Source organism: Heteronotia binoei, chromosome 5 (genome assembly GCF_032191835.1).
Source record: "Heteronotia binoei isolate CCM8104 ecotype False Entrance Well chromosome 5, APGP_CSIRO_Hbin_v1, whole genome shotgun sequence".
Lineage (NCBI taxonomy): Eukaryota > Metazoa > Chordata > Lepidosauria > Squamata > Gekkonidae > Heteronotia > Heteronotia binoei.
Genome location: NC_083227.1, coordinates 106368870 through 106390581, shown reverse-complemented (window position 1 = coordinate 106390581; position 21712 = coordinate 106368870). Strand labels below are relative to the sequence as shown.

Sequence of the window (21712 nt, the reverse complement as noted above, 5' to 3'; positions counted from 1 at the left end):
AAAAATGTACTTTTCCCATATAAATAGTTTTCTAACAAAAAGGTGTTTTCTGAATGTGAGGCTGATGTTTTCAGAAAAATAGTTGCATTTTTTCCTTGCAGGACTTATAATTTCTCTTCAGCTGCTTCGTGGAGAAATGGAACAGATTCGCAGAGAATACCCTATGATCTTTAACAGGGGGGTGACTGTTACCAGAAAAATAGGTTTCCCAGATGTCATCATGCCTGGTAAGTAGATCACCACTAAATGGGGAATTGAAGGCTCCATTCAGCTGTTCATTTGGCTTTTCAGTACTGATTATTGTAATTCATATTAGGTTAGTAAAATATTTTCCTTCTTTATTTCCTGATAATAAGTTTCAATGATTTATCTGCAAATTGTATTTACTTTTATTGTGTAGGAATACTTTGGCAGAAGCAATATTTTTTTAAAAAAACTTTAAAATACTCTCTTTTCTTTATTAAACATTTTATAGGTTATGAATAGGCCTGGTGATACTTGATGGTAGGAGGAAAGAAGGTGGAGTAAGAAGGATGGAATAGTATTTGGAGAAGAATGCACAAAACAATGATTGATGGCCAAGAGATAATCTGAAGCTGGGGAATCTCTGGCTACAATCTATGAAAATTATAATATTTGAATTAGTGAAGGAACCTTTATTTTGGTTATATCAGAATACATTTTCACTGGCCTCATTCCAAAGTTAAGAAATGGTGTGAAAGAGTTATATTTTACAGGAACCAAAGGACCCCAAAACTAGTTCTGGGAGCTGTGACTTAAGGTGTCTTTTTTAAAGTCCTTCCCCTTGCTGGATGGCATTTAAAATTAAAGAGAATTTCAACAGCACTTTGTAATATGGGGCAGTTTTTATTTGGTGGAGAAAGTTATCCTTACCATGGGTTGTGCCTCCTCCTAGTTCCATGGGCAGGCATATTAAATTTTTTTGGGAAAAGGTTTTCACTATCTTTCAGAGGTAGACCTTCCCCACCAGTCTATATTTGCCCACTCAATGGTTGAGCAAACTTCCACGGTTCTCCCTCCTAGAGCATTCTGAATTATCTGAATAAATACACAGTGCACCCTCCCCCCCCCCCTTCCCTGCTTCCTGATAGTAATGGTGGGGGCAAAAAAAGAAAGTTGCTCCAGCAAGAGTAACTATCTGTGGCAGCACCAAGAGATGAGCTTTTATAGAAACCTTAGGGACATACTGCCACAGTGCCCAGACAATGCCATTGGCCCCACTGTTCATCTGTCTTCCCCCCCCACCCCAGTCTGTTCCTTTCTCTGGCAGGGAAACTGAGCAGGCTGCCAGTCCTTCCTTACATTGAAAATGCTGTGAAAGAAGGGCCTGAGGCAGAAACAATCACCAGCTCCTTCCAGAAATCAGCTTCTTCCTTCTCCTTCCAGGAATCAGCTGCCTTTGGCCCAGCAAACACTGATTGCTCCTCTACTGCTTCCCTCACCCCTACCAAAGCTCCAGTGGGGGGCAGTAAGTGGGCAGCTGGTCCTTCTTTGCACTGAGGCTCCAGTGCTGGTGAGGCATAAGGATGCCATATTACAAAGGAATAATGATCTGTGCTGGTCGTAGACCATAAGCAATAAATTGAATTGAATAATACAAAGAAGGAGGAGGAGGATTTATACCCCGCCCTTCAGTTGAAGTCTCAGAGTGGCTTACAGTCTCCTTTCCCTCATCTCCCAAGAAACCCTGTGAGGTAAGTGGGGCTGAGGGAGCTCTTGAGAGAATTGCTCTTGAGAGAACAGCTGTGAGAAAACTTGTGACTGACCCGAAGTCACACCAGCAATTGTATGGAGAGGAGTGGGGAATCAAGCTCAGTTCTCCCAGATTAGAGTCTGTACTCTTAACCACTACACCAAACTGGCTCTTGCCAAACTTATCACTCCTGCTCGTTGCCCTTTCGTTGGTGGTGGGTCACTGTCCAGCAAAATGGAGGGGGCGTGATCAGCATCCCTGATGTAATGACCCAGCTTCCTGTGCAAGCTGAAAGTTACAACGTAACTCTAGTATCCACCCCAAACTCTATTATTAAACCATAGAGTTTGGGGTGAATGCTAGAGTGATACCACTGATGCTGTTATCCTTCTGCCTACCTGTAAGTTCCTACCTCCAGTTGTGAGGCCATACTTACCAACACTAATTGAGTCCAAATTGAAACCACCTTTAGCTCTGTTGACGTCCCTTGACCAGAAGCCCTGGCACATATAAATACTACCTATGCACTCCCACACACATGCACACACATGCATTCTCTCCCACAACTGCATGCTAGTTCAAGCAAGCAACTGGGGGGCAATGACCCAGTTCTCCTTCTGTGGGATGGCATATGTGGGGAGAAATATGTCAGTTCCATGAAAAAAGCCCACAGGAAAAAAGTTCACAGAAAAAACCCACGGTCATAAATGCTCACAGGAAAAATGCTCACATGGGAAAAAAGCTCACGCAGAAAGAAGCCCACATGGAAAAATACCATTAAAAGAAGAAGATATTGGATTGATATCCTGCCCTCCACTCTAAATCTCAGAGTATCAGAGCGGCCCACAATCTCCTTTACCTTCCTCCCTCACCACAGACATCCTGTGAGGTAGGTGGGGCGGAGAGAGCTCTCACAGAAGCTGCCCTTTCAAGGATAACTCGGTGTGAGCTATGGCTGACCCAAGGCCATTCCAGCAACTGCAAGTGAAAGAGTGGGGAATCAAACCCGGTTCTCCCAGATAAGAGTCCATGCACTTAACCACTACACCAAACTGGCTTTTAAAGCATCATAGATATTTATAGTTGTGGATAACTATTCATCTCCATTTATGAGAGTATTGCCCATATTTTATTTGTTTTTAGAATTAAAATATGTCATATTCACGTGCAACAATTTGTGTTGTGATTTTATCAAGTATAATTAAACAATAAGTTTGCTATGTTATAAGTATATTAACTCATCACTAATAAAATTGGCCTATATGAAGAGGCCTTTAATGCTATTGAGAGTAAAGGTTTGGAAGGGAAAATACAGGAAATAAAAGTGACCATTTTGTTATCAATGAATGTTATTAAGAAGGAAAAACAATAATAACTGAAATTAAACTCATCACAATATTTTTAAATAAAATAAAATATTTATTAATTTACAATTTGTCAACCTTTTTAATGTTGGTATATAGTAATTTCTAAAGTACTGTCTAGTATTCACAGCTTTTGAACAACTATATGGTTTTTAAAACATTTCCAATGATTAATATTTACTTATTTTGTTATTAAAAATTAATACCATAAGATAACATTAAAATAAGTCGATTTCCTAGCTCAATTTCCCTTTACTTGTATTTTAACAAATACATTGTGGACACCCAATGACCACTACAAAAGACTACCTAATTCTAATAGTAAAAGCAACAATTATTTAAGAACAACAATGACAATAATAACAATTCAGATATAATTCTTCATTGCAAATTAGCCATTCTCGTTAAGTGAGCCTGCTTTGACGGGGAGGGTGGGATATAAATATGAAAAATAAATAAATAATAATTAAGTTTATCTTCCACCTGCTCATATTCAGGCTCAGTGCTAGGACCTCAGGCACCCCAGGCCAGCACCTGCCCACGCCCCCCACCTATTCCTGCCCTGCTGCCGCACCCCCACCCGCTGGGAGGACAGGTGCAGCAGGAGAGGGCAGGGCAGACTCCGGCCATGCCATGCTTGTGCAGTGCTCTCTTGGAGGTGCTCCTGGAGGCACTCCGAGTTTGCCTTTCTTAGAGCAGTCTTGGGGCACCTCTGAGAGCGCATTGTGCATGCAAAGCTTGCCTGCAGCCCCTGCTCTCAGCTTTCTTGGATCTGCCCAAGAAGGCTGAGACCAGGACTGCAGGCGAGCCATGCCTGCTCAGTGTGCTCTCAGAGGCACTTCAAGACTGCCCTTCTCAGGCACTGCACAGATGTTCTACTCTGAGCCTGGCTTTCTTGCAAGGGAAGCCGAACTTGTAGGAGAACGCACCCCAGCCGGTGGCTCTCACTTTAAAGGCAAGAGCAGCTGGGCAGGGGGCGTTCTCCTCCAAGCCTGGCTTCCTTTGCAATGGAAGCTGGGCTTGGAGGAGAGTGCATGCTGACATACCATCCCACCACTCACAACTTCCTGGGTCTGCGTTTCGGGAAGTTGAGAGTGGCGGAGAGGGGTGGGAGGACCTGGCGGCACCCTGTAGGTGAGACAGAATCCCAGGCAGCTGCCTTCTCCCACACGCCGATCATATCGCTGCACAGAAGTGGCAACCATGTCATTTATATTGGTGACATGCCTGTACATTAGCTAGTGTTAGTTTGTGGCAAGCCAGATCCCTCTGCCGTCCATCAAATATACTAATCATAGCAAAATTATTATTCAATTATACTTGATAAAATCACAACACAAATTGTTGCATGTGAATATGACATATTTTAATCCTAAAATAACAACTTAAAATGTACCTGCTCATTCTCATAAATGGAGGTGAATGGTTATCCACAATTTTAAATTATCTATTGTGCTCTACATGGTATTTTTCCATGTGGGCTTTTTTTTGTGTGGGATTTTTCTGTATGGGCTTTTTTCCATGTGGGTTTTTTCCTGTGGGTTTTTTTCCGATTGCCAAAGATGTCATAGGTCCAGTAAGTGCAGCTTGCTCTTCTGCTGCTCCCCCTGCCATATACTCACCAAAGTTCCATTAAGGACAGTGCTCAGACAGACAGCCTTTCTCTGCACCAAAGCTCTGGCATAGATCAGGGACAAACTTTTCTCTTCCCTTTTTTCTCTCCTCCCCCGAAATGAGGCAAAGCAAAAGATCTGGTAGCCAAAACAAAAGTTCTTGCAGCTTTAGAGTACCCTGGCTCCTATTCGCACAGTGCAAGGGTTTTTTTCTGTAGACCTAGATGTGGTGCAAGCATTTCTTTTCTAGCAGCACACGAAGACTCTACTCAGCCCCACCCTCTGTCTCCAGATCCAGATACTCTGCCCCCTCTGGTCATTTAGATTTGCTGTACTCTGCCTCAGCCTCCATGGCTTGAGCAGAAGGGAGAACAATCAGGGCAGTATATTTCTTCTTTGGGGCTGGCTTCTTCTACAGACCTAAATTCTGCAGCTGTAGCCACTCCATTGGTACCTCAGGCACTGGAACAGAAGCCAATCCAGGGTGAGGTGTTTTGTTTTGTTTTGTTTTGCCAGGGACATCACATCCTTAGTCCCCTTTCCAGACTCTTGGTGGGGCCCTGAGCCATGACCTTCTCTGGATGAAAGGGAGGAGCCTGAGCTACTTTGCAGAAGACTTACTCTTATTTTATTTAACTTATATCCCACCCTACCCCACAAGTAGGCTCAGAGCGGTTGACATCAAAGTAAAATCACAATAAAATCAAACAATCAAACAATTTAAAATAAGACTAAAATACTAATAACCTAAATCTTCAGTATTTTACAGGTGATGGTAAGTAGTCTGAATTACAATAATTTTTTGTCAGATGGTGATGGTACTCTGTTGTACTCTCATCCCTCCCCCTCTAGGAAAGCCTTGAATGTTTGTTTAACTGGAAGATGGCTGGTAGCTGACTTCATTTCAGGTGCTATTCTACCCAGAGACCATAGCTACAGGAAGAACAACTTCTTCCTCAAAAAAAGGGCCATGTTGCTCAACAGGGCCGATGCTCAACAGGGCAAGCTCTGACTCTTCTGGTTTTTTCTCCAGAGCTTCCATCTGCAGGATGGAGGAACTCCTTCAAAATCCTACTCGTGACCTGGTTAGTCATGGCCAGAATCTTCTCAAGATCAAAAGAGCCTCTCAATTCTCAGACAGGTGCCAGCCTGGACACTATAAAGGCCTCAGCACAGTCTCTAACTTCTGATGTTGTCATTCATGATAATCTGTGAATGACATGTTGGAAGGCTGATCACTTCTCCAGAACCAACTTCTTCATAAGTCCTTATTGGGGAAAGAAACTTTTTGGTGGCATGGCCCTTAATAAGGTTCTGATGGAAATGAAGGTGAAGAAGAAACCTTGCTCTCTCCTTCCGTTAAAGTGGAGAACACGTCTAACAGTACAGACTCCAAGTATTTTGACCGTCCAGAGGCTCCTTCCAACCCAGAGACTCCAAGATTTCCAGACTCCATAGCCTTCCTGGAACAGATCCAGATTAAACACTAAGCTTAACCCCATGTTCCATCTAACACCACTGTGGAAGGGTGGCTCCAGGCCTTTTCTCATGCCTAATTAATTGAACATATGAACATATGAAGCTGCCTTATACTGAATCAGACCTTTGGTCCATCAAAGTCAGTATTGTCTTCTAAGACTGGCAGCGGCTCTCCAGGGTCTCAAACAGAGGTTTTTCGCACCTATTTGCCTGGACCCTTTTTTTGGCGATGCCAGGGATTGAACCTGGGATCTACTGCTTCCCAAGCAGATGCTCTACCACTGAGCCACCGTCCCTCCCCATTCCATGCAGGGATAATGGGACTGCCAAATTCTCTAGCTTATGTCATAAACCTTTGCCACCCCCACCCCCACCCCAAAAAGGACAAGCCATGGAACTAGTGTTGGAAGAATGTGAGTAATTCCAAGTATCTCTGCTGTATTGCCTGTTCTTCCCAGGGATAACATTGCCTATGGAGCAATCATAAATCTATAGTAGCATTGGCTCTGATGAGCAACATAGCCCTTCTTTTTTATATATAACAAAAATTTTTACTTTGCAATATATTGAAAAATATTCTACTATCAGAATCTAAATATAGTTCATCAATACATTACACATTTTCTCACCCATGCCACCCTCCAAATTGTGACCTCCGCCGGTATACAAAACAAATTAAAAACCTTTTAAAAGTAAAATTTCCCATATATAGAATCTTAACTATAAGTTATCATTCACTTAACTTTATCTTAACTCCAATATAACTACTATTCTTATTCCTTTACTTAAAACTTTCTACTTAATCATCAATATTACATATTTAATCAGATAGCCATAATCTATTCTCCTTTGCACTTTAAAAATTCAATTATTACTTGTTAAACATTAAACATAAATTTCGTAGTCATTAAGTCATCACTAAAAATTATTCAAATCTTAATCTTATCTTAACTCACATAAACTTACTATATGAACTCAGCAACTTATATTTCACTACTAAACACTACTCAGTAATCACAGTCTTTTTTCTCTTTTAAAGTTCAGTTAATATTATCAAAACCCACTAAATGGCTCTTCACCTTCCATTGTATCTCCACATAGGTTTGGAATTTATTCCAATCTTCCTTAAATTTCTCCAAGTTATAGTCTTTTAAGATTCTAGTAAGTTTCTCCATTTCACTCCAAATAAGAACAATTGGAGTCCCTTTTTTCTGGTATTTTATCTTGCTTCCACATTTGCGCATACATTGTCCTCACAGCTGAAAGCAAATACCACAACAATGTCCTGTCTTGCTTTGGAAAACTTTCCATTTGTAATCCCACCAGAAAGACATCCGGTGCTCTCTTAATATTATATCCCAAAATTTTCAAAATCTATTGTTGAATCATTAGCCAAAATTGTTTCGCCTTATCGCAAGTCCACCACATATGATAGAAAGAACCTTCATGTTTTTTACATTTCCAACACCTATATGAAGCTTGATTGCGCATTTTTGCTGATTTTTTAGGTATCCTATACCGTCTATACAGCATTTTAAAACAGTTCTCTTTTATATTGTAACACGATATTTTCATAGAGTTCTTCCATAGGTGTTTCCACATCTCCATTTGTATTTCTTTATTAAAGTTTATTGCCCATTTAATCCTTTGAGGTTTCACAACCTCCTCTTCTGTAGACCATTTCAATAGCAGCTTATAAGTCCTTGAAATCAATTTTTCATTTTCACCCAACAGCATTTTTTCCATTTCTGTTTTTTATATCTTATACCTGTACTTCTAATATCTTTTCCCACCAAGCTTTTAATCTGAAGCCTTGAAACCAATAAAATTTTCCTTGCAATTCTTCAGCCGATTTCATTTCGACTTTACCTCCCTGAAATTTTAGCAGTTGTTCATATGATACGTATTTCTCTTCTCGTGGACTTTGAGACAATTTTATAAATTCAGTCGGCACTATCCAAAATGGTTTTCTCTCATCACCATATTTATTATATTTTTTCCATGTATTCAGCAAATTCCTCCTTATATAATGGTGTGAAAAAACTATCCATCTTCTCTTTCCCGTAATACATGTATGCATGCCAACCAAAAAGATTTCCTTGCCCTTCTAAAGTCAGTAATTTTTTATTAATCAAAGTCATCCAGTCCTTAATCCATACCAAACATACTGCATCATGATATAGCATTAAATCAGGTAATTGGAAGCCACCTCTTTCTTTTGCATCCGTTAAGATTTTCATCTTAATTCTTGGTTTCTTGCCCACCCATATAAATTCTGAGATCTTTCTTTGCCGGCAATTAAATTGTTTCTTGCCTCTCACAATTGGAATGGTTTGAAAAAGAAATAAAATTCTTGGTAAAACGTTTATTTTAATAGCAGATATCCTCCCCAACATAGATAAGTTCAATTTATTCCATTTTAGCATGTCTTCTTCAATCTTATGCCAAGGTTTTTCATAATTATTCTTATATAAATCAATATTTCTCATTGTAATTTCTACCCCTAAATATTTTACTTTTGAAGCAACTTCACAACCTGTAACATTTTGTAGCTCTTTCTGTTTGCCTGATGACAAGTTATTATTAAGAATTTTCGATTTTTCTTTGTTAATATGAAAACCTGCTAACTCACCATACTCTTTAATTTTCTTCAACAACAAGGGTGTCACTTGCAATGGATTTTCATTGATAAACATCACATCATCCGCAAAGACCCTGTATTTATATGAAAAACCTTTCAACTTCAAACCCTCAATCTCCTTATCAATTTGAGACAGCAAGACCTCTAGGGTCATTATAAACAACAACGGAGATAGAGGCAGCCTTGTCTTGTGCCTTTGCTAATCTTCATCTGCTCAGTCAAGTCAGCATTCACACAAAGTTCAGCTTGTTGTTCTGTGTATATTGCCTTAATCATCCTTATAATATCATCTCCTAATTTCATTGTTTCCATTACAGCAAACATAAAGTCCCATTTGAGATTATCAAAAGCTTTTTCTGCATCAGCAAAAAATAAAGCCACCTCTTTTTCTGGATGCTTATAATAATAATTTACAATATCTATTACAGTTCTGATATTGTCTCTTATCTGCCTTCTGGGGAGAAAACCTGCTTGTTCCTCTTAAATAGAAATGTTCAAATGCTGTTTGAGTCGTTCTGCTAGAATTCTAGCAAAAATCTTATAATCATTGTTCAATAGTGAAATCGGTCTATAGTTTTTAACATTCATGGAATCTCTATCAACTTTCGGAATCAAAGAGATAACAGCTTCTTTCCATGTGTTTGGCACCTTCCCATCTTGCCTTATACAGTTGATCAATTTTTGAAGTTTTTGTATTAGTACTTCTCCCAAGACTTTATAGAATTTTGCTGAAAAGCTGTCAGGACCCGGAGCTTTTCCTAATTTAACTGAACAAATTGCTGCTTCAATTTCTATTTTCTCAATTGGATCGTTTAAAGGGTTGTACTTTAATTTTTCGCAAATAGGCATCAATTTTCTCTCTATTTACTTGTTGACCTTTGAATCTTTTGGCGTAGAATTTGTAGAACTCCCTTTTAATTCCAGCTTGGTCCACAATATCTTTACCCTCCGAAAAAATCTTGTTTATGAACTTTTTCTCCCCCTTTTTTTTTCAGTTGCCAGGCCAAGTATTTTCCCGGTTTATTAGCGCCTTCAAATGATTTCTGTTGTAGCCTTTTTAAATTCCACTCCACCTCTTTATTCAATAAATGTCTCAATTGATTCTGTAGAATTGTTATCTCTGTCATTATTCCCCCCCCCCCCCGGTCTTTTCTTCAAATAATTTTCTTTTCTGTCTATTTCTGCTTGCAAGGCTTTCAGGTGTTTTTCCTTAGCTCTTTTATCTTTATTGTTCAATGTAATTAGTAATCCTCTCATAACAGCTTTATATGCATCCCATACGGTCTGAATATTAACCTCTTGGTCTTCATTAACCTGGAAGAAAACTTTGGTCTCTTTTTCAAGAGATTTCATTACTTCAGCTTTTGACAACATGTTTTCATTTAGTCTCCATCTTCTCTTTCTCCTTCCCTTTGCTGACCACATTAATGGATTGTGGTCTGCACCTATTTTCGGAAGAATCTCTATTTTATTAGTAATAAGTCCCAAATCCATCGTAGTCCATATCATATCAATTCTTGAGAAGAAATCATGCCTTACTGAAAAAAAAGTATAGTCACGTACATTAGGATTAAACTTTCTCCAGATGTCTTCCAAATTTTCGGGCTTTATTATTTCAAAAAAAGACTTTGGCAGCTTACCATCTTTTTTCTTTTTGTTTCCAGATCTATCCAGAGAGTTCTTAATTGTTCAATTGAAATCTCCCATTAACATTACCTGTTCATTAGTCATTTGATCAAGTTGTTGCTGACTGTCTTTTAAAAAAGCATCTTTTGCCCTATTAGGGGCATATAATCCCAACAACATCTTTTTTTCATTCATAAACACTTCCACAGCAATGTATCTGCCTTCATTGTCTTTAAAAACCAATTTTGGCTCCAATTCTTTTTTAATATAAAAAACCACTCCCTTTTTTTTTCTTTAGCTAATGAAAAAAATTCTTCCCCCAAAGCCTTATTCCACAAAAATTTGTAATCCAATTGCTTAATATGTACTTCTTGTAAACATACTATATTACATCTCTGTTTTTTAATCCAATGAAAAATTGCTTTTCTTTTTTGAGGTGAATTAAGTCCATTTACATTCCATGAAATTAATTTGTAATCCATAATGATTTTTCAATTATTTTGTATCCTCAAATTCATTATTGTCCGCCAAAAATTTATTCATGCCTTGCATGTCCACTATTGTTTTCCTCAGTCTTTTATATTCAAAGCTAAGACCTTCAGGTAAAATCCATCTATATCTTATATCCTTGTCTCTCAACCTATCTGTCAATTTCTTAAATTGTTTTCTGTCAGTGATGACTTTCCTCGGCAGTTCCTTCGTCATCCAAACTCTGCTTTCCTCCACCACCAATGGGCTTTCAAATTGCTTACTTAAGATCCTTCCCACCATGTCTCTTGTGGTAAACTTCACTACCACATCCCTGGGTAGCTTGCGCTTTCTGGCAAATTCTGAATTGACGCTGTAAACATAATCACACAAACGTCCCATCTCTACAGGGTCATCTTCCATAAAGTTGGCTATTATTGTGACAATATAGTTCTTTAGATCCTCTTGGTCAGTCTCAGGTACTCCCCTTAGACGAATCATGTTCTCCATCAGTTTGCAGTCTTGTAGTATTTGCTTTATTTATTTATTTATTTATTTTTATTTATTTAAGATTTCTATCCCGCCCTTCCCACAAGTGGCTCAGGGCGGCTTCCAATAGTAGATCCAACAAAATTACAATAGTTAAACATATAAAGGGATCCGTATTTAAACCAGATAAAACAGATAAAACAGATAAAACCTTAGTTATTAATACACATTAATAAATATTTCAACTGTATATAAAAGAAATCCAGCAAGTTACATTAAAATTCTCAAGCTAGTTATAGGCTAGCCGGAAGAGGGTCGTCTTACAGGCCCTGCGGAACTGAACAAGGTCCCGCAGGGCCCTCACCTCTTCCGGCAGCTGATTCCACCATGTAGGGGCCATAACAGAGAAAGCCCTTTCTCTGGTGGACTTCAAACGGGCTTCCTTCGGCCCAGGGATAGTAAGGAGATTTTGTGTTCCCGACCTCAGTACTCTCTGGGGAACGTGCGGGGAAAGACGGTCCTTCAGGTAGACAGGTCCCAAGCCATATAGGGCTTTAAAGGTGATAACCAGCACCTTGTACCGGACTCGGTATATTACTGGAAGCCAGTGCAGGGTCCGAAGACCCGGCTGAATGTGTTCCCGCTTTGGGAGACCCAATAACAGCCGGGCCGCGGCATTCTGCACCAGCTGCAATTTCCGAGTTCGGGACAGGGGCAGCCCCATGTAGAGGGCATTACAGTAGTCTAACCTCGAGGTGACCGTGGCATGGATCACTGTTGCTAGGTCGTCGCGCTCCAAAAAGGGGGCCAACTGCCTTGCCCGCCTAAGATGAAAAAACGCGGACTTGGCAGCGGCTGCTATCTGAGCCTCCATCTTTAGGGAAGGCTCCAACAGCACCCCCAAGCTCCTGACCCTGTCCGCCGCTATCAGCGGCGCACCGTCAAAGGCTGGTAGGGGGATTCCCCCTTCCGGACCACGGCGACCCAAGCAAAGGACCTCTGTCTTCGCAGGATTAAGCTTCAGCCCGCTCAGTCTGAGCCATTCAGCCACGGCATATAATGCCCGGTCTAGATTTTCCGGGACGCAGGTCGGCTGGCCGTCCATCAATAGATAGAGCTGGGTGTCATCAGCATACTGATGACACCCTAGCCCGTACCTTCGGGCAATCTGGGCAAGAGGTCGCATATAGATGTTAAATAACATCGGGGAGAGAACCGCCCCTTGGGGCACACCACAGTCAAGTGTGCACCTCCGGGACAGCTCCCCCCCAACTGCGACCCTTTGTCCCCGACCTTCAAGGAAAGAGGAAAGCCACTGTAAAGCCAACCCCTGAATCCCTGCGTCGGCGAGGCGACCCTTCAGTAGCCGATGGTCGACCGTGTCGAACGCCGCCGACAGGTCCAGCAACATCACCGCCGAGCCGCCCCGATCCAGATGCCGTTGAAGGTCATCCATTAGGGCGACCAGCACCGTCTCTGTCCCATGTCCCGGGCGAAAGCCGGACTGGAATGGATCAAGGATGGAAGCATCCTCCAGGAAGGTCTGCAGCTGCATCGCCACTGCCCTCTCAATAAGTTTGCCCAAAAAGGGCAAATTTGAGACCGGCCGATAGTGTGCCAATTGGGCCGGGTCTAAAGATGGTTTCTTTAAGAGGGGACGGACCACGGCCTCTTTGAGTGGCGTTGGAAAGTGCCCTTCCCTCAGGGATCTATTTATGATATCCCGTATAGGATATCTAAGGTCACCCTGGCAAGATTTAATAAGCCAGGAAGGGCATGGGTCCAATTTACAGGTAGTTGGGCGAGCAGCTAAGAGTATCCTGTCAACTTCCTCCAGGCTGAGGGGGTCGAAGTCATCCAGCGTATAATCCGAAGACAGGCTCGGAGCCTCGGGTTCACTAACTGTCTCAAAATTGGCAGAGGAGTCGGGGCGGAGTGACGCGATTTTATCCACAAAAAATTTCGCAAAAGCCTCACAGCCTATTTCCAATTCAATAGAATTTGGTCTGCCTTGCGGCAGTGTTGTAAGTCCTCTAATTATGTCGAACAATTGGGCCGGGCGCGAAGTTGCGGACGCAATCTTAGCCGCAAAGAACGCTTTCTTTGCGGCTTTGATTGCCATCTCATAGGCCTTCAAATTCTCTCTATAAGATGTTCGGGTCACTTCGTCTCGAGTACGCCGCCATTGCCTCTCTAGCCGTCTGAGTCCCCGCTTTTGTTGCCGCAGCCCCTGGTTGAACCAGGGCGATGGCTTCGGGCGGGAACGCAGAGGGCGCTTGGGTGCGACCTCCTCGATGGCCCTGGAGAGCCCATCGTTCCAGGACTCTACCAGATCATCCAGGGAGTCGCCAGCAGGCCAGGTGTCCCGAAGAGCTGTTAGGAACCGTTCCGGGTCCATCTGGCTCCGCGGGTGAGCTAAAATACGCTCTCCGCCTAAACAGGTTTTGGGTGACACTCCCACACGGGCCTTAAGGGCAAAGTGATCTGACCATGGCACTGCTTCCATTGCAATATCAGTCACTGGTATTCCGGCCGCAAAGACCAGGTCTAACATGTGTCCCGCCTGATGAGTGGGCGTTGTAATAACCTGGGAGAGTCCTAGTGTCGCCATGGATGACACCAGGTCCGTCGCCTGGCTGGAGGCCGCGTCGTCAGCATGAACATTGAAGTCACCCAAGACCAAAAGCCTTGGGTGCTCCAACGCCCAGCCCGCCGCGGCCTCCACCAGGGACGGTAAGGCGCTGGCCGGTGCATTAGGCGGTCGGTACACCAGCCAGATCGCCAACCCCTCCCCAACATCCCACATCAGGCCAACACATTCTATGCCTGAAATCTCTGGGGCCGGAAGTGCCCTAAAGGAGTAAGCCTCTCGTATGAGAAGAGCCACCCCTCCCCCCCGCCCGCTAGTCCGTGACTGGTGGAAGACCGAGTATCCCGGGGGAACGGTCTGGGAGAGAGCTACCGTCTCCCCTTCCCGCACCCAGGTCTCGGTCACGCAAGCCAGGTCCATGTCCTGTTCGGTCAGAAACTCTCGCAGGACAGAGGTCTTATTATTAATGGACCTGGCGTTGCATAACACCAGTGACGGAGGCGAGTAATTCAGCCTGGTCCTACTACTTGTCACCGTCGGGATGGGACGGAGGCTGGAAGGGGGTCGAGCACTATTATGTCTCGATCTCCTTCCCTTATAACTCTGCCTCGTCCCACCGTCATATCTTCCCCTCCCCAGGAGTACTGGTATCCCTAGGCCAGTCATCTTGTCAATGATCCCTAGTCCGATGGAACCTTTAGAGCTACCCTCTTCTTCTCACCCCTCCTTCCAGCCAATCTATCTGTTTTTATAAATTAATTAAACCGATCTAATTAAACTAATCTGCCAATTACTATATAGCTATTTAATTAATTAGCTCCCTAACTTCACAATCATTAGCCAAAAATCCAATTAATTTAATCTAAAAGCTCATTAATTGTAAAAACCCTTCCAATAAATATCTTCCTTAATTAATTTGCCACCAATCAATTTTTCTAGCTCGTTAATTATAAAACCCTCCCAATAATTTCTACCCTAATTAACTTGCTACTAATCAACTTTCAATTAGCTAATAATCCACCTCTTAAATAGCCTATAAAACCAAACCAATCTTGTCATTACATTGGCAGTTTAGATCTGCTGGGGTGGGGGATTAATATAAAGATGTACACAATTGAGTAAAGTGCAGTAGTTTTTAAAGTGCTGAAGTCCATAAGGTGCATTGATCTTATTTCCGTGTCCTTGTCTTTATCTTCGGGCGTGCTGAGTTCCATGTGGAGCTTGTTCTTTAAAGTGGTGGGAGGGGGGGGTTGCTGAGAGGTAGACAGCTCGGTAGGGGAGTCGTTGGGATGATCTTATGATGACTATATAGCTGGCCGATGGATTCGGGAGGCCCACTGCGCAATCTCGGGGGGCCCGGAGGGGCATGAGCTCCGCTACGCCCCCTTCGTCACACAGGCTCCGCCCTAGTCCGCAGCTCAGCTCGGCCCCTTTCGCTGTTATCCGGGCCCTTCGGCTACCAGTCGTGTCCCTACGCGACGCCCTACAACCACTCCCACACCGGGAAGGGAGGGGGGGGATACGTCCCCAAGTTTCTCCGCCACGCACAGTTGATGCAGTGGTCGACACCCCCACCAACCCCTCACTAGTCCCTTCCTCAGTCTCCTCCGGCCCACAGCTCTGCTCCTCCAGCTCACGGCTCAAAGTCTCTGCCTCCGCCGCGCTCCACCACGGCCCCGGCTGGCTCGGCTCGCTCCTCCCGCTATGCGGGCGCCGCCCATTGCATTCCACGCCGCCCGCCGCCCGTTCTCTACTCAGTTCCGCGGCCCGGCGTGGCTCGTCTCGGCACCTCGGCAGGCCAGCGGGCCGCTGCAGCAGCTCACGTCGCCCGCCGCCGTTTTCTGCCTGGCTCCGCGGCCCCGGCGTGTCGCAGCTCAGTCCGGCACCGTAGCAGGCCAGGAGTGCCGTCCGCTGTCGGTCACTCCGCTCGCCTCGCCCTCCGTCGCTCTCCACTCCACTCCGTGGCTAGAAGCGGCGCGGCACGGCCCAGCATCTTTTTAATGGTAGCATCTTGATCAATTATTTTTACTTCAATCTCTTCAATCTTTTTAGCTGTTGCTTGAGCCTCATTTCTTAATTCATCAATCTCTTTTTTAATGTCCTTCTTTACTTCTTCAGCACTTGAATTTATTTCTTTAGTTATTTCCTTTGTGAGTTTTTTTCACTTCCTGTTATTAAGTCCTTCATTGCTTTCACCAGTCTTGCTTCATGGCATTCAGTTGATCTTGCACTTGTTTAGACATCTTTCCCTCTCCCAACGAGGAGGCTCTTGGCCATTTAACTCTTAATCCCAGCTTCTGATCAGACATTACTGACTGCCCATTGCAAATAATGGGTCTCAAGATGATCTCACCAATCCACAATCTGATAGTTGCATTTGATAGATTGGAGCATGCCGTTTCCAGCAAGCCCAAAATCGCCATGCTCAGAGCGCCCTGACTCGAGAAATTAATTTTTAAAGTTATTAAATTTCCAAAATGGCGGCCGCAGTGTTTACAAGCCTCTCTTTTTAAAAAACTTTTCCTTTTCCCCCTAGGACTTATTTTTCATTTCCAAATGTACAGTCCAGATTGTTTCACCTTTTGGGGATGATTTATATTAGTTTTGAATATTATTACAGTCCAATTCCAGTTTATTTTATAAAAAAAACTTTGACCTTTCTATAATGGCCTCCAATGGTTCTCTATGATTTCTGGTTCATGAAAATACCCGGATGTTTGGAAGTTCCTCTTTCTTTGAGCAGTTACTTCCTGACTCTCTGGCAATGAAGTCCCGTTCTCTCTGGTTGAAAATCTCACGATGTTTGAAGCACACGTCACTTCCTGTCTTGTAATAGGAGATTGCAGTTTTGTTATGGCTGGGTTTTTTTTCAGAAGCCACAGGAATTTTCAACAGCCAATATTTTTGTTGCATTTTACTGCTTTCCCTTAATTCCAAAAACTCCATTTTCACCCCCTTCCACTTCTCTTTATTATCATGCTGTAGCCAATAGTTCTGGATCTTAAAACTTAAAAAAAAAAAGTCTTAATCTGGTCCTGAAGTGAAAGATAAGAATCTTTTACCTGAACGACGTTTATAATTAATTATACCGTCCACTCTGTCTTCAAAAGTCCATGGAAAGCTGGAACCTTGATGAGTTTATGTCAAATCAATGACTCCGGAGATTCTTTGTAGACGATGGAATGCAAACTCTCATCAGGGATCCTTCAAAGCCGAAAAAAAAACCCTCCTGGGATCTCTCATCAGCCAAAGTAAGTCCCCTTGAATTGCTATGCATGTCTTAGACAAATTCCTGACTGGAAAATGTAGGCAGCCGGCATTAAAATGCCTTTTATGTCCAAAACAAAGATCTCGGTCTGCTCCTCTTAAGAGAGGCTGGTCAGCTCACCATGCTCCAACCCTGGAAGCCCAGCAACATAGCCCTTCTTGAGGAAGAAGTTGTTCTTCCTGTAGCCATGGTCTCTGAGGGTATTGTTGCTGTCCTTGGGTAGAATAGCACCTGAAATGAGGTCAGCTACCAACCATCCTCCAGTTAAACAAACATTCAAGGCTTTCCTAGAGGGGGAGGGATGAGAGTACAACACGGTACCATCACCATTTGATGAAGATTTTTTTTGTAGAAAAAGCCCAGCAGGAACTTATTTGCATATTAGGCCACATCCCTGATGCTAAGCCAGCTGGAACTGAGTTCCTGTGTGTCCCTGCTAAAAAAAAAGCCCTGATAGTAGCTCAGTAAACTAGGAGAAGACAGTCCAGTCCATTGTCTCTCCAAGCAAGTGACCTTTGGACCTCCATTGACCTAAAGGAGGCCTACTTTCAGGTACCAGTCCACTTGCTCTCCAGGCATTGCCTCCTCAGGTCCAGGCAGTACATGCCTCCCGTACTTGGATTTCCTCCTAATCAGATCATTGAATCTCTTAGTCACCCAGATGATCCTTCTGGTCCTCTGAAGAGCAGCCACCTTCAGGGAAACAATTACTATACTTCTACCTGTGACTCCAGCAGGCCTGATGATCCTGACCTGCATCCTGGGTTTCATAATCTCCTATCTGGTCATTGTTTCCACTCCAGTGACTCCTGTCACCATATCAGAGGGTTATTCTTCAGCATTGTCAGAGGCAGATACCTGTACCATGCAGGGTACTTTGTTCCTGTAGTTGGTAGCTCAAGCATCCCCTTTTTCAGAGCCATGCAGAGTCGAAATCACCACAGAGGCCAGTCTGCTTATCTAGGAAACATGCTGCCACTTTCAGTTTGCTGAAGGGAAGTTGGAGCAATGCAGAAGGCAGGTAGAAGAAAAGTTTTTAATACCCACTTTTCTGTGTCTTAAGGAGTCTCAACAGAGCTTACAATCACATTCCCTTCCTCTCCCTAGAACAGGCAACTTATGAGGTAGATGAGGCTGAGAGAGTTCTAAGAGAACTGTGACTGGCCTAAGGTCACCCAGCAGGCTTTATGTGGAGTAGTGGAGAATCAAACCCTGTTCTCCAGATTAGAGTCTGCCTCTCTACACCATGCTGGTTCTCACAGCCTCTATTAGCTGAAGCCAAGAGCAGGTGTCTCATTCTAACACCTGTTACAAGGGACTCACATGCTCATTCTCTCTGTATGAAGACAAAAGCCCGCATCAGCCAACAGGGAGAAATGAGGTGACAAGTGATGACTTTGTCTTCTGTCCTTGCCATTTTAAGGGCCAGACTATATCCAGGTACAGCCTGGCGATGTGGTATGTCCCTATCAAACTCCCACTCGATGCTGTTTCCCAAATAATGTTTTGTGAGTCATCCAAAAGCCCCATTTTAAGACCTTTAAGAACTCCCTTGAGAATACTGTCCCTCAGGTAATCTTCCTTAGTAAACATCACTTCAGCTTGAAGGGTCCCAGAACTCTTAACTCTCTTGATTAGGAAAGATCTTGTTTCTTCCAGAAACTTGACATTTTGAGGACAAGCCATATCCCACTAAGCACTCAGCTGCTTTTCAGATCTTGGAATCCTTATTTGTTTCCTTTCCCCCCACCTACGTAGGGAGAAGGGCATCCAAAACAACCATAGCCAGCTGGATCAAAGCTTGCATCTGCCTGGCATATGAGGTAATAGGTCTCTTTTAATTGCTGCTACATTGAATTTTATTGTTTTAATGTTCTTAATCTATTGTAATTTATTGTAATGAGTCTTTGACTCTGCTCGTTCGAATCTGCCTGGAGCCCGTTTGGGGAGGAAAGGAAAGGTAAAGGTCCCCTGTGCAAGCACCAGTCGTTTCCAACTCTGGGGCGACTTTGCTTTCACAACGTTTTCACGGCAGACTTTTTACGGGGTGGTTTGCCATTGCCTTCCCCAGTCATCTACACTTTCCCCCTAGTAAGCTGGGTACTCATTTTACCAACCTCGGAAGGGTGGAAGACTGAGTCAACCTCAAGCCGGCTACCTGAACCCAGCTTCCACCGGGGATCGAACTCAGGTCGTGAGCAGAGATTAGGACTGCAGTATTGCAGCTTTATCACTCTGCGCCACGTTACATTGGGGAGAGTGGAATACAAATAAATAAAGTATCTCCCATTGCCTTCAGGAGTCACCACCCACTTCACCTGAATTACTGCTATGCCAACAGAGCTCCCCATCAGTGTCTCCACTGAAGAAGTATGTAGGGCGAGAATTAGAGATCAGAAACAGACTTCATGAAGCATTACAGGATAGTTTTCTTTGCTTCAGCCAAGACAGCATTTGACCGCAGAGTTCTTCAGTGAACGATTCTTCAGTAATGCTTCGAGCTTGACCATCCTGGGATAACAGAGCTTTTCAATGTTCCACTATAACAGTACCTTCCTCCACTGATGGAGAATGAAACATTGGACTTACTATGAGAGTTTCTTTTAATCAGGGGATTGGAATTTACTCTTTACCATTCTCATGCCAAATGAGGAATTGTGAAACTCACCCTCACCTCTGGGTGGGATACTGACAGCATATTCTTTTTAGTCCTTAGGGTAGGGGTGGCCAAACTGTGGCTCGGGAGCCACATGTAGCTCTTAAACACACATTGTGTGGCTCTTGAAGCTCCCACTGCCCCATTGGCTGGCTTGGAGAAGGCATTTGTCTCTTTAGATCACTTCACCAAACCAAGCCAGCCAGCAGCTTGGAGAATGCATTTAAAATTAAAGTTGCTTTCTTTTCACCTCCACTTCCCATCTATTCCTTCCTTCCTGACATTTATTCTATGTGGCTCTTATGTTAAGCAAGTTTGGCCATCCCTATCTTAGGGTATCTGTAGTTACAGGTCTTCGTGGAGAATCCTCCTCTCATCTGTGACTACAACACTAGAGGTGGGCTTACCTTCCTTGATAGCTTGGCAAGACATGAACTGGGAATCTGCCTCCTAAGAATAGTGTAGGTCTTTGTAAAAAAATTGTATATGCCCTGCCCACTGTAAGGATACCTTTCAATCTGCTGATGAGAAGAAACCTTACTGGTAAGTCCAGTGTTTCTTTCTAAATTTTAATACAGGGGGGGGGGGGGGTTTGTAAGCAGAACAAAAGGACTTTTACAACAAACCTAACTGGTAATCTGTATATTCTTAAGAGGATCTGGTAGGTTTTTGAGAGATTGATGAGACATATGAGCAAGTCTTGGATTCAGCAGGAGCTCACAGAAGTGCACCTCCTGAACCTTTCTGAGGGTTCCCCCTCCTCCTCCCCACCTTGTCCATTGAATAGTAGGTGCAGCTGCATAACAATCCCTGGATGAGCTCCACCACCTATTTTCTACAAAGCGACCCCTGCATATGAGCTATTGGCAACTGGACTTTAAATATGGGCTATAAAGTTGTTTGTTTCTTTTAAAAACAGGATAAGCCTTGGCTCTATCCATCTTTTTAAAATTTAAAAAGTAATAGATGAAAACATTCCTCTAGCATCTCAAAGCTACTCAAACTACATATGATAGAATGACATACATTTGAAAAATATAGAATATTGTGGGTTTAAACATTTTTGGATGGTATTTTGCACAAAATAGCAGTATTCTATTTCAAAATTGTAAGCTACTACCAAAAACCCCAATTCCATTGTTTGCAAAATCAAAATATTTTGGGTGCTTCTCTCTGAAAGAGTTTGTGTGAGAAGTGTATATGGGGATTATGCTTTTTAACAATTTGGATTATTAAATTAACAAATGGCAGAAAATTAAGCTTATATGCTCACCATGGTTATTATTTGTTATCGCTGTTTGGCCTTTACATATGTCAAAACATTTTCATTAAGTTGTATGATAATTTGCTGTTCACCTATGCAGAGGCATCTGTCTCTATATATGAACCGTTAACTTCCGTTTCTGAGGAAATGTGCATGCTCATACCTTGAATAAAACTTTGTTAGTCTTAAAAGTGCCACTGGACTCTTAGTTCTACTGCTTCAGACCAACATGGCAGACCACCTGGATCTAGCTATGTTTTTGTTAAACACAGAAATTCTAAGATTAGGATTCTTTTCATTGTGATTGGTCAATAAAATAAGGCCCAGGATGAGTCAATAACATAATGGAGCAGATGTGACATAGTAAGCACAGTTCTTTTCTGGTGATCATTATTCATTTTGTGGCAAGCCTGGTCTAGACATCTAAGGGTGCAATTCTGTATATAGTTAGACCAGGGGTATCAAACTCATTTGTTATGAAGGCTGGAACTGACATAAATGATACCTTGTTGGGCCAGGCCATGTTGGGCCGGGCCGTAT

The 21712-nt window shown here is 43.0% G+C and overlaps 1 protein-coding gene across 11 annotated transcripts in view; it reads left to right on the top strand.

The window, feature by feature from the left end:
* The window catches only part of DOCK3 (dedicator of cytokinesis 3), a 340630-nt gene that overhangs the window by 128061 nt on the left and 190857 nt on the right, over positions 1–21712 (top strand). For all 11 annotated transcript variants that reach the window (XM_060240011.1, XM_060240010.1, XM_060240016.1 and 8 more), the window contains exon 14: positions 102–227. In XM_060240011.1, coding sequence (XP_060095994.1) covers positions 102–227 — 126 coding nt within the window. The remainder of the gene's footprint in view (positions 1–101; positions 228–21712) is intronic.